The sequence below is a fragment of the Dasypus novemcinctus genome, chromosome 22, assembly GCF_030445035.2.
Source record: "Dasypus novemcinctus isolate mDasNov1 chromosome 22, mDasNov1.1.hap2, whole genome shotgun sequence".
Taxonomy (NCBI): domain Eukaryota; kingdom Metazoa; phylum Chordata; class Mammalia; order Cingulata; family Dasypodidae; genus Dasypus; species Dasypus novemcinctus.
Window position 1 is genome coordinate 63,643,987 of NC_080694.1, and position 11,562 is coordinate 63,655,548.

The 11,562-nt window shown below is 47.3% G+C and overlaps 1 protein-coding gene and 1 non-coding gene across 3 annotated transcripts; one reads left to right on the plus strand and one right to left on the minus strand.

The window, feature by feature from the left end:
• The first annotated feature begins 2,242 nt into the window (after positions 1-2,242).
• On the plus strand, positions 2,243-2,346 carry LOC111759339 (U6 spliceosomal RNA). Its single transcript, XR_002793360.1, has one exon. It is a non-coding gene; the product is annotated as a U6 spliceosomal RNA (small nuclear RNA).
• Positions 2,347-2,785: 439 nt separating this feature from the next.
• On the minus strand, positions 2,786-10,395 carry ZKSCAN4 (zinc finger with KRAB and SCAN domains 4). 2 transcript variants are annotated; one of them, XM_004474178.4, is made up of 5 exons: positions 9,672-10,395; positions 8,898-9,003; positions 7,675-7,757; positions 6,429-6,552; positions 2,786-5,444 (listed from the first exon to the last, which is right to left on the minus strand). In XM_004474178.4, the coding sequence occupies exons 1-5, from the start codon at positions 10,095-10,097 to the stop codon at positions 4,579-4,581; spliced, it is 1,605 nt and encodes a 534-aa protein (XP_004474235.2). In that variant the 5' UTR covers positions 10,098-10,395; the 3' UTR covers positions 2,786-4,578. The 2 variants fall into 2 exon arrangements, with proteins under 2 accessions (XP_004474235.2, XP_004474234.2); XM_004474177.5 differs by having other exon boundaries at positions 8,898-9,045.
• Positions 10,396-11,562: the final 1,167 nt, after the last annotated feature.

The window sequence follows — 11,562 nt, forward strand, 5'->3', positions numbered from 1 at the left end:
AGCAGAGGGGAGTGAAAAGGTGAGGGGCCAAGCAGCAGCCGTGGGGCTCTGGAAAGCCAGGGGCGCATGTTCCCCCAGGAGGAGGGGATGCGCTCCTGGGCCCCAGGTGCCCAAAGCTGGGCGAGGGCTGGGCGCCGCCCGCTGGTCTGACCAGGTGGGGGTCAGGGCGCTCCCGCTGGCTTGAAGAGACAGGGGAGCACACAGTGTTAGAGGAGTCTGGTTGCAAAGCAGCTTGCAGGAGCTGGGCGAAAAGGAAGGGAGAGGGGGGCTCACGGGGTGGGTGCAGGAGCGTGACTGCCCCTCGGCGGCCACACGGAGGGGCAGCGCGCCTGATCGTGAAGTCATGCCCTCCCTTCGTGCACCCCGGGGACTTTTGCCCACTTCAGGAGGAATTGGGCCTCCTGTACCGCCACCCGCCTCCCCCAGACAGATGCCACAGCCTCCCTGACTCCTGGAGACCCAGGCAGGGCAGCCACCTGTTTCTGCCCCTCCTCCCCGCCCTGGGGGAAGGAGATAGGCGCTGTTCTAGGGTACTGCAGGGACAGGCGCTGGACATTGTTTGTCCTGCCATGGCCCACTGGGTGGCCTGGGGGAGAGTGTAAACTACAATGTAAACCACTATTCATGTGGTGCAGCAGTGCTCCAAAATGTATTCACCAAGTGCAGTGAATGTCCCATGATGATGAAAGAGATTGTTGATGTGGGAGGAGTGGGGTGAGAGGGGTGGGGGCTGTACAGGGACCTTTTATTTTCGAATGTAACATTAAAAAAGAGAGAGTGAGGACTTAACTGAACTTGGAACTTGTAAGTCAGGAATGAAGATGCAATTATCTAGGAAAGACTTGTGGAAAGTCTTACTGTCTGATGGCTTTGACTCCTGTTTCTTACATGCTAAACCAACAAGATTTTTGTGACAGCTGTATGAACAAAACCACTGTCAGCTTGTACTGAAAGGTACATCAAAAGGAGAGACTGAAGGAGAAACTGCTTTAAGAGGAAAACCACGGAAGCTGAGATCTGGAATTAAGACATTGCCTTGGGCCAAGAAAGGAACCCCACCCATGTGTAGAGAGGTGAGTTTGCCCCAGCAGTTGAAGGGTGGGTGTTCCCACCTGTTGTTCGGAGAGTTTTGCAGCCCCAGGGCACAGAGAGGGTGGAGTACATTCCTCTAGGATTAGGACAGTTAAAGTCAGCATCCCACAGGTCTGAGAGGGGTGGGTCTGTAGGCATGGATAGGGAAGTCCAGGTGGTAAACTCACTGCTCTGAGAGGGTTGAGCCTGTATGCCAAAGGTTAGGGAGGATGTTGGCTTCATGTCACTGCACTAGCAAGACTGAGGCTGTAACCCACTGATTCAGTAAATTGTGGCCATCACCCCAATGCTCTTGGAGGGTGAGGTCTGGAGCTTGGTCGCCACCCAGATGCTTGATGAGGGTGGAACCAAGACAACCGCCATTGGACAAGCCTGTGGAAAGGGTGGGTCCCCATGTGGCCCCAAAGAGAAGAAATTGTCTTCTTAAGAATGACTCTCAGACTTTTAAATCAAATGGAGGATGTCCTGCAGGTGCTGGACCCACAACTCATGCTTCCCTCCCAGTTTCTCTTTATTGTAAGGAAAGTGTTTATCCTTTGTCTGTCCATTTGTGTATTAGAAGCAGATAAATTGTTTTGTTATGTTTCGGAGGTCTATATAGGATGGGACTTTGCCCCAAGATTGGGATGTGATTCTATACTTAGCATTGCTACTGACTTAAGGTTTTTCTAAATATTGTAATGTCTTTTTGGAATTCAGATGGTGGAGTATCAGTTTGATATGGTTTATGAATTCCAAAAATAGATATTGGATTATATTTTTAAACTGGTCTGTACCTGGACATGATTAAATTATGATTAGGGCTTTGATTGGGCCACGTCAGTAGGACTTGTGGAGAGAGGCAAAGCCTAAAGAGCCTCATAGTCTTTAGCTGAACTTGTTGAGAAAACAGAGCTGATCCCAGAGAGAAACAGAGCCCCAGGAAGAGAGGACCCCAAGAGGCCTGAACTCTTGGCAGATGTCGGCAGCCATCTTGCCCCAATAGGAAGCAATAGTCCTTGGTGAAGGAAGTAGCTTATGCTTTATGGCCTGGTAACTGTAAGCTTCTACCCCAAATACATACCCTTTATAAAAGCCAACCGTCCTCTGGTATTTTGCACCCTTTAGCTGACTAACATAGGAAATCAGAAAATGAACATAAAAAAAGTAAATACTCACTTTGGCAGCACATATACTAAAATTGGAATGATATAGAAGTTAACATCACCCCTGCACAAGGGTGACACGCAAATTTGTGAAGTGTTCCATGTTTTTTCACTATGTGTTCATCAAATGTAACAAACATATCACACTAATGCCATGGCACTGAAGGCCCCTACCTAACTCTTCAATCTTTCAGTTTACTAAATTTGACAAATTCTGTTACTCTGTTATGTGTCACCATGTCCACATCATAATAGCTCACCCTTTCCCTCCTCAGTGTACCGCTCATAAGGCATTTCATTGCACTGCCTTATTTGTTGCTAGTCTTATTGGTCTTATTATATTGAAAGCCCAAGTGCAAGTATGTATTGCTGCTGTATGGATGTAAGTTTATGTATGTATGTATGCATACACACAGGTATAAAGATGTTTTCGTCCTTTCCATTGTCTAGCATAGTAGCTATGCAAAAGTATTTCTCTTTAAAATATTTCTTTGCTCTACATAGAAGTCTTTTGGGCTCAGAAGAAAGTATGACAGGAGACATATAGGTATATGCCTTTTTAAAACGTGTTTCACATATTTCTTCATTTGACATATGAAACAGAATTAAATACCAAAGAAACATAAGCAACCAATCAGTAATGAGTTTAAATATTTAAGATCTGACCTATTAGCAAATATTTAGGGCAGGTAAAGAAAGAAGAAAAAAGTAAGTAGCTAGTTCATGTTGAGGAAAAGTAAGGTGCATTCAAAAGGAAATTTTTAAAAGACTAGAAAAGATCTAGAAGAGAATGTCTACAGAATTTTGGAAAGCTAAATAAATTTTCAATTAGATTGAAATGAGAGGATAATGAAGGCAATGAAAGATGGTGGGGAAGCCCTGTGGTTTGGAAAGTGTCCCTAGCTAGCCTGGGATGCTGCAGAGCACAGCCCAGAAAGGGCGCTTGAGAATACACCAGAATACTAGCATGATGAGAAACGAAACAGGGAGCTCTTCAGGAGCAGAATCCACTCATGGTTGTCTGGCAATGCTGGGAACTGGTGATATGTATCCGGGCACACAGAAAGAAGGCACTGGTCTTTAAGAACATGGCAGAAGGTAATTTTGGAGAAAATGAGAGATGTCGTTTTTTTCTTGCGATTACTCACAGCATCGAGCCCTGACATGTTAATAACTTTGGATTTTGTGGAACCCTTTTGATGAGACACTCAGGATTCCCAACATGCCTCTAAATATATTTTCTCCTTCCACCCACACTCAGGGTTCTATTCTCATGTGCTACATCTAACCGTACCTTCCTACCCCCAACCTGCAGGGCAGCTTTGAAACCATAAATGATAGCTGTTATAAATATTGGGTGTGAACCCCGAGATGGAGGAGGTTTGAGCTTAGCTGGTAAAAACCTTGATACACAGTCTGCTATAAGGTAGGAAAAGGTCAGGGATGGTGGCGTGGCACCCAGTTAGGTCCAACATAGCTAAAAGGTGAGACAAGCTATAAAGCATTAAGAATTTATATAAAAAACTAATCATTTAATCTGACTAAATTGATTTTTTTATACTGCCTGAATGGAAAAAATGTTCTCCCTACAGAGTAGCAAAATTAATGTGAACTAATGTAATTTAAAATGGCTAAGGAATGGAATTCCATGCATGCAGCAGTCTTAAATATCTTAATGATAAAGCTGTTTACCATCACTGTAAGTACTACACCACTGCGGGATGTGGACTCTCAAACCCCAACTCTGCCAAGCCTATGTACTTGGCAAAAAAACAGTGGACGGACCCAGAATCTGGAACATCAAATGGCAAGACACAAACATAAATGGCTTAGAATCTTCTAAAAAATCTAGACAACATATAATTTTTCAGGGCTATGAAGGTCTTTTCTCTGGTATATTCAAGGAATGTTTATTAGCACCTATACGCAAGGCACAAGTGGGAGTATGTAAGAGCTAACGAATCAGACCAACTCATGGAGGATTCATTTAGGCAAAATGAGGTCAGCGTAGAAGCCCCCAAACCACACCCAGGAGACGTCATCAAGTGCTGGCTGTAGGCGAGTAGCCAGTCTGGAAGCCTGTTTAAGTCCGAGGGGCTAGAACAAACCATTTTAGACAACTCTCCCCGACTACTCTCCCATAGCCTTGTATCCAACCAGGTTTTTTCCCACCGACTGCTAGAATCTAGAATATAATCCATTTCATCAGGATTCTACATTTCCTAACACCTGATGATGTTAAGTGATAAAGCCCCAGCCCACAATTTCTGTCCTCAGGAGAGGCAGCAGGGTGACTTCAGTTCAACGAGAAATGAGGAGGAATTTTGGCACATACTAGGAGTCACTGTGAAACCATTTTTTTCCCAATGTGGCTTCTCTGGTGTTGAAGAAGGTATGAAGTTCGGGTGAAGCCTTTCCCACATGTGTCACACTGATAGGGTTTCTCTCCAGTGTGGATTTTTAGATGTTCAATAAGGCTTCTACTACAAGTAAAGCTTCTCTCACACTCAGTACATTTATAAGATATGGGAGCATCAACATTTTCCCATTGGCTTTCTGTCCTACCCTGACTTTCCCAAGCCCCTCCATGCTCAGGATCCTGGGCATTTCTATCCCCACCATGGATCCTCTGATGTCTCAGGAGATGTGAATTACGCCTAAAGGCTTTGCCACACAGATTGCACTGGTAGGGTTTCTCCCCAGTGTGGATTTTGTGATGTTCAAGGAGGCTGCAGCTCTGGCTGAAGGTTTTCCCACAGTCGTCACACTCGTAGGGCTTCTCCCCAGTGTGGGTTCTCTGGTGTTTGATAAGGTTTGAACTATGACTGAAGACCTTGCCACATTCTTCACACTCATATGGCTTCTCACCAGTGTGGACTCTCTGGTGAATGACGAGGGCAGAGCTCCCAATGAAGGTTTTCCCACAGTCTTCACATTCATAGGGTTTCTCACCAGTATGGATTCTCCTGTGCTTAGTCAGACCTGAACTCTGAGCAAAACTCTTTCCACATTCGTGACAGTAGTGCCGCCTACTCCCTGTGGCATTTTTCTGCTTTCTTTGTAACCTGCCCTGCTGTTCACCAGCCTCAGCGTGTGTGGGAATCTGGACAGTGTCTTCACCCAGGTGGCACGCTCTCTCTCCAGGCTCCTGTAGTGGATGCTCCTCAGCTGGAGGCAAGTCCCTGCTCTCAATCCGTATCTCCCCACCTGAAACAACAAATGCCCAGGACCTCTCATAATCACTCTCATAATTGTCATGGGGAGAAAGTTCTATAAAAAGTACTGGAGATGCAAGACTGACAAAGGTCTACATATGTCAGATGTGAGGACTCAAGTGCAAGAGTAAAGATGGAAGGGGAAGAGCAGGACAGCTGGGATGGAGAGAGACCAGAGAATGGGAGTGGGTCCATCAGAAGAAGGGTGTAAACTATGGATGGAAGGAGTAGAGGATGGTGGCGAGGATGGGGACTGGGCGGTGATACACGTGGAGGCTTCAAATTCTAAGCCAGGAAGACAAGGCCATATTTGCAGGATTAGACAGTAAAAGGGCTGAGCAGAAGGCAAGCGGAAACAGGGCAAATAAAAGGGTTTCTGGTGCATTCTGTAAGGAACAGGGTAAATGGGGACTCAGAAATCAGTCACTGACTGATGAAAAGGGAAGTCGTCTCTGACACTGCCCAGGCAGCGGCAGGGCTCCCAAAACAGCCAGCTTCAGCACTGGGAAACCTGAGCTGGCTCCCCCACCGTACCAATGAGCTCGGTGAACTCAGATAAGTCAGGGCATCTTCTGTGTCTCTGCACCCTCATCACTAAGGCCAGTCAGACTCTAAGGTCACTTCTGGCTCCCAAATTTATGGTCCCATGGCCCACTTCCTGAAGAGACCCCTCAGCTTTTTCATCTGTCAGACCCTGGGAATGGGAAAGGAAGGGGAGGGAATCAGCATTTACTAACCATTTACTATGAGCCAGGCCTGTACCAGGGGCTGTATCTACTTCATTCCACTTAACCTGACTAGAGCACTGGCAGGGCAGAGAAGAAAGCCAGTCAGAAGGATTAAAGGAACAAGCCGCTTAATGCATGACAGTTCTGACTCCAAACATATGGGGCTCAACAGCTTCTAGCAGCCCAGTAGGTTCTAGTATGCAAAGGAAGCCAAGAAGTCTTGAGAAAGTAGTGCCCACCAGCCTTACCCAGGGAGATCAGGTTGCCAGAGTTCTCCTGCCTGTCCTCTCTGTAGAGGTTCGCCTGAGAGGAATCCAGCTGCACCCACCCAGGTGTGACAGTCAGGGCCACATCTTCCATTTTCAGCAACTCCTGAAACAACAGATAATCTCACCTAGCTCCCCATGCCCAAAACCACTCCCAAATCTGGGCATAACAGTGAGGGACCCATGCAAGGAATGCCCATCCCCTTAGAGCGGCTCTGCAAAAAAGAGTAAGCGTGGAGCACCTGGGCCTACTTAGCCCAGTCTTAAATAATATCTTTATCAACAAAACAACTATTAAAGGAAAGAAACATTAAACATATTAGGATTAGTATCTTCACATAAATATCTAGACAACAGTCCAGAAAGTGAAACGGTGGTGAAGCAAAGGCCACCTCAGTAAAAGGAGAAATACCAAATCCAAGCCTTTCAAAAGATTTGAGGGGAAGCTCATTTACACCGATGATTTTTAGAATACAATGTAGGGAGATGTACCTGCAGCGCCCTGATGCATGGTACCTCCTAAAAACAAGGCAAACCAACAAATGAAAAAACCAGTTCTCACTGGGGAGCGAATGTAGCTCAGTGGCTGAGCACCTGCTTCTCATGTATGAGGCTCTGGGTTCAATCCCTGGTACCTCCTAAAAAACAAAACTATATCATCTAGGCCTGAGGTGAGAAAAATTAGGGGAAGAAATGGAAGACCTCAAACACTGAGGTCTTCCAGCAAAACATGAACGACTGGATAAGAACAGATTACAGGTTAAGTAAAGTTGGTTTCATATTACAATATAAATAAGTTTAGACTAAAAAGACATGCCACATCTGTCCCTTAGGTATGAGCTCTTTGAGGGCACAGTCCTTGTCTTTCTGTCTCTAATGGTACAGGCTGTACTTTAAAAAAAACAAACAAAACCAAAAACATATCAAAACCCTCTCTTGGTATTTTCAAAATTACCCTTACTAAAGAAGAAAATCCCATAGATGAAGAGGCTGACATCCAGATGGTTTAGGGAGCTCTAGGAAGCACTGACAGCACCCCAGCTGGCAGTAAAACAGGGAAGTGGGCACCAAAATGAAGGCGGGCAATGATAACCTTGGGACAGTTAAGAAACTGCAAATACCATGTGGTTCTATGACGGGGGACAGGGAGCTGGGGAGCAAGGGGTCTTCATAGGGAGGTGGGCAGCAGTGAAGAGCACTAGGTGAGGGACAGGGGACTCCAGCTCACCTGGGACTCGGCGGGGAGCCTGGAAGCTCCTCCTGCATCTTGTCTGCAGCTCCCACCCTGGGCAAGCCCAGGAACCTGGAGAACTGAGAAGGAAAGAAGCTGTGGATGAGAATTGCCTTTGTGTTCTGCCTCCCCACCCTGCAGAATACAAGTTCAAAAACTAGGTAAATAAATTTCTGCCAAACAAGTTTATACAGAGGGTGTTCCTTTCCAAAATGCCTGATCCCTAGCGATTCCAATCCCAGGGCCTAAAGAGATCTCAGGTACTCCTCAGACACACAAAAACTAGAAGCAGGAGCCCTCTCAGAGTGGTAGGAGTGGTGAAATGAAGTAACGAAAAACCAAAACAAAACAGCTTTTCATCTGAAGATCCTTTAGTCTTAATTCTGCTAGGAGAGGGGGGATATAATAGGATTTTTGGTTAAAATGTCTTTAGTAGCTGTTAGGGTTCTTCCTGCTTAGGTTTTGAAAAACTAAGAGGAATCAGACACAGGTGGACCCAGAAAGGCAGAATTGGGAGTCTGTTGTATTGAAATTGTTCAGATTCAAGACAGATAAAAGTAAAAAAGAATTTCAGGTTTCCCTACAGGAGGCTAACTTTGCAAGGGTCACAAAACAAGTTGATTTAGGGTAGAACTTTGACTGAGAAACAAAAAAATGCATGTTGGCTGGCACAGCCCCAAGTTACAACTTGGAAATTTGCCCATATGTTCACAGCACATGAGGAACTCCTGTGGAATGCTTTTCATTCTGTAACAGACCTTGGGTTTAGAAGGTTTATACTCTTCAGTTGCAACAGTCCTATGATCTCTGAAACATTCAGAATGGCTTTACAGATTCAGCCCTAATTTTTTCACAGCATCTAAAATTGTATGATTAATTTGCCATCTTTCCGCCTAGAATGTAAGCTCCATCAGAACAAGGATTCTGGCTCAGTCTCCAAGAGGAGGCCTCCATAAATATATGTTAAATGAATGGAGACCATTTTGTTTTTTTAAAAATCAATTCTTCTCAAACTCTGGCTTTAGTAAAACCTTATTTACTATGTCCAGGTTTGGTTAGGAAAGATTTCCACAACTGCGTGTGAAATTTTCCTTTATCCTCAGTCTCAAAGTAGATTTGATCAGTGAAAGTAGGTGTCAGTGGACCGGTTTTTAGGTTGATCCTTAAATGAAATTGGTTACTGTCTGTAAAATTCATATTGTCCAAAAGATAACCCTCACCTCTGTCTTGCAAGGGCTGGGATCCCAGAGATTCATGCTTGAGCAGAGCCTTCACTGGCTGCAGCTGGCTGCGCTGTGACTCCCGAGCTGTTGTTAACAGTGCCATCTTACAAAAGAGCAGTTTGAGACTCTGGTCACCTGCTGTGACCTGGAATGCATTCATTTACGTATTAAAAAAAAAACATTTCTACCTTATTTTCTATGTGCTAGTACTCTCTATTTTCCAGTTGTTGTTTCTTAATGCTCTATAAATATTACTTAATGCAAACAGCAACTACCCTGTGAAGGAGGTCCTATTATAACCCCATTTTATTAATGTGTAACTGAGACACAGAGTTAAAGCAACTTGCCAGGAGGGGCGCGAGGGCGGAACGACCCCCGAGTCCATACTCTTTAACTGTTAATTCTACTCTCCCTCATTCTATCCATTTGTGCTTTCTATGAAAATCCTTGGAGAAATGGCGCTAAATTCTTAGAGAATGCTAATGCCTTTTCTTACCTGACAAATGAGGATAGTAATTTCTAGCTGACAAGGTTGTTGTGACTAGTAAATAGGATCACAGGAAGTGAAACCATCTAACACAGAGCCTGTGGATTAAAGACATTTACCTGAGAAAGGGCCCAAAGATTTTCCCTACTATCCAAGAAGTTCGTGGCACACACATGCACAAAAGCCTCAGAGCGCCTGGATCTGAACGAAAGCCCCTCACCCTGACCGTGAGAGGTCAGAAGGAACAGACCCGAGCTCTGGGATCGCCGCCGCGGCGTCTCTACCTGCGGCGCGGGCTCCTCCAGCGGCCTCTCCAAATCCTCCAGCAGCACCACCACCTCCTCGCCGCTCTCGGGGTGCTGCTCCCGCACCCAGCTCTGCAGCGCGCCCGGCAGGATGGTCAGGAACTGCTCCAGCACCAGCAGCTCCAGGATCTGCTCCTTGGTGCGCACCTCGGGCCGCAGCCAGCGCCGGCAGAGCTCCCGCAGCCGGCCCAGCGCCTCGCGCGGCCCCGCGGCCTCGGGGTAGCGGAAGCCGCGGAAGCGCCGGCGGCAGCGCTCGGGGCCCGGCTCGGGGCTGCCCCGCAGCGCAGCGGCTTCCGCGGAGGCCGAGGCCGCCTCCTCCTCCTCCACCTTCACGGTCAGCAGCCCCGTGTGCTCCTCCGCAGCCTGGGCCTCCAGGGCCGCGCCTTCCCCCGATTCTCGGGCCATCGGGGCCCAGGCGGAACCCCCAGCCCCCTGTAGCCGGGGGCTGTATTTCTGCAGAAGATTCCAGAAAGGAGGGAACTCACTCTCCGCCTGTAAAACTGCAAGCGGCCCCTCCCGCGAGTCCCGGGACGGGGACACGCCGGGGCGCAGCCGCACGGACTTCCCCCTACAGCCCCTGCCTTTGGGGCGGCCGCCCCTGTGCCCCACCCCAAATCCAACAGTAAGGACCCCCAAGGGCCTAAGTGAACCCCTCCGGGAGCGACGGCCACGTGGGCGCTGGGGCGGGGAGACCTCGGTGGGAACCGAGGCCACTTCCTGGGCTCTCTAGGAAGCTCCTGTCGGTGGTAGAACCCGAGTTAACCCCTTACCAACCAGGTCCTTTTTTGTTTTGTTTTGTTTAATTCATTTTTTAAAATATTACATTCAAAAAATATGAGGTCCCCATATACCCCCCACCCTCCTCATCCCACTACTCCCCCCATAGCAACATTCTCCTCCATCATCATGACACACTCATTGCATTTGGTGAATACATCTCTGAGCATCGTTGCCCCTCGTGGTCAACGGTCCACATGATAGCCCACACTCTCCCACGTGCCATCCAGTTGGCCATGGTAGGACCTACAATGTCCGGTAATTGTCCCTGCAGCACCACCCAGGACAACTCCAAATCCCAAAAATGCTTCCACATCTCATCTCTTCCTCCCATTCCACACACCCAGCAGCCACCATAGCCACTTTCTCCACACCAATGCTACATTTTCTTCGATTACTAACCACAATAGTTCATGAATAGAATATCAGTAGGTCCACTCTAATCCATATTCTATTCCTCCATCCTGTGGACCTTGGATTGGTTGTGTCCATTCCACATCTATGTCAAGAGGGGGCTTAGATTCCACATGGATACTGGATGCAATCCTCCTGCTTTCAGTTGTAGGCACTCTAGGCTCCATGGTGTGGGGGTTGACCTTCTTCAACTCCATGTTAGCTGAGTGAGGTAAGTCCAATAAACCAGAGTGTAGGAGTTGAAGTCTGTTGAGGCGCAGGGCCTGGCTATCATGTGGTCAGTCCAGAGATCCAGATCCTCTGGGTATATGTTAAACCCCAGCACCAACTACAATTCCAGTAAAGGAACAGGAAAGGCTTGTGAAAAGAGATCACACCTGAGTCCAGTCCATCACACAGAAATACAAACTCCAAAGAAGGGCCAACTGACATGGTACTGAACGCCATCTGCCATGACCATAGAACCTGCGGGTCTCTGTAGCCAACTAGGTCCTTAAGTGCAGCCAAGGGCAATCAGTAGGGGAAGGCCTCCTGGAAAGGTGGCAGGCCCTGGGTCAGAAGAAATAGGGCCGAGCCTTTAAACCCTGGGAAACTGCCCCTGTGGTCCTCGAGCCTCTCTAATAGAGGCTTGCCCAGACACATGGCATAAAACCAACCTAAAATACAGCTGGAAAGTAGG

Bases quoted from the DNA above. Each gene is read 5' to 3' on its own strand.
- ZKSCAN4 (XM_004474177.5), bottom strand. From the start codon at position 10,097: ATGGCCCGAGAATCGGGGGAAGGCGCGGCCCTGGAGGCCCAGGCTGCG. The intron at 7,758-8,897 runs GTGAGGGTTATC...TTTCCTTCTCAG, and splicing joins CCAGCCCTTGCAAGACAGAG to TTCTCCAGGTTCCTGGGCTT. The intron at 6,553-7,674 runs GTGAGCTGGAGT...CTGTTGTTTCAG, and splicing joins GGCTCCCCGCCGAGTCCCAG to GAGTTGCTGAAAATGGAAGA.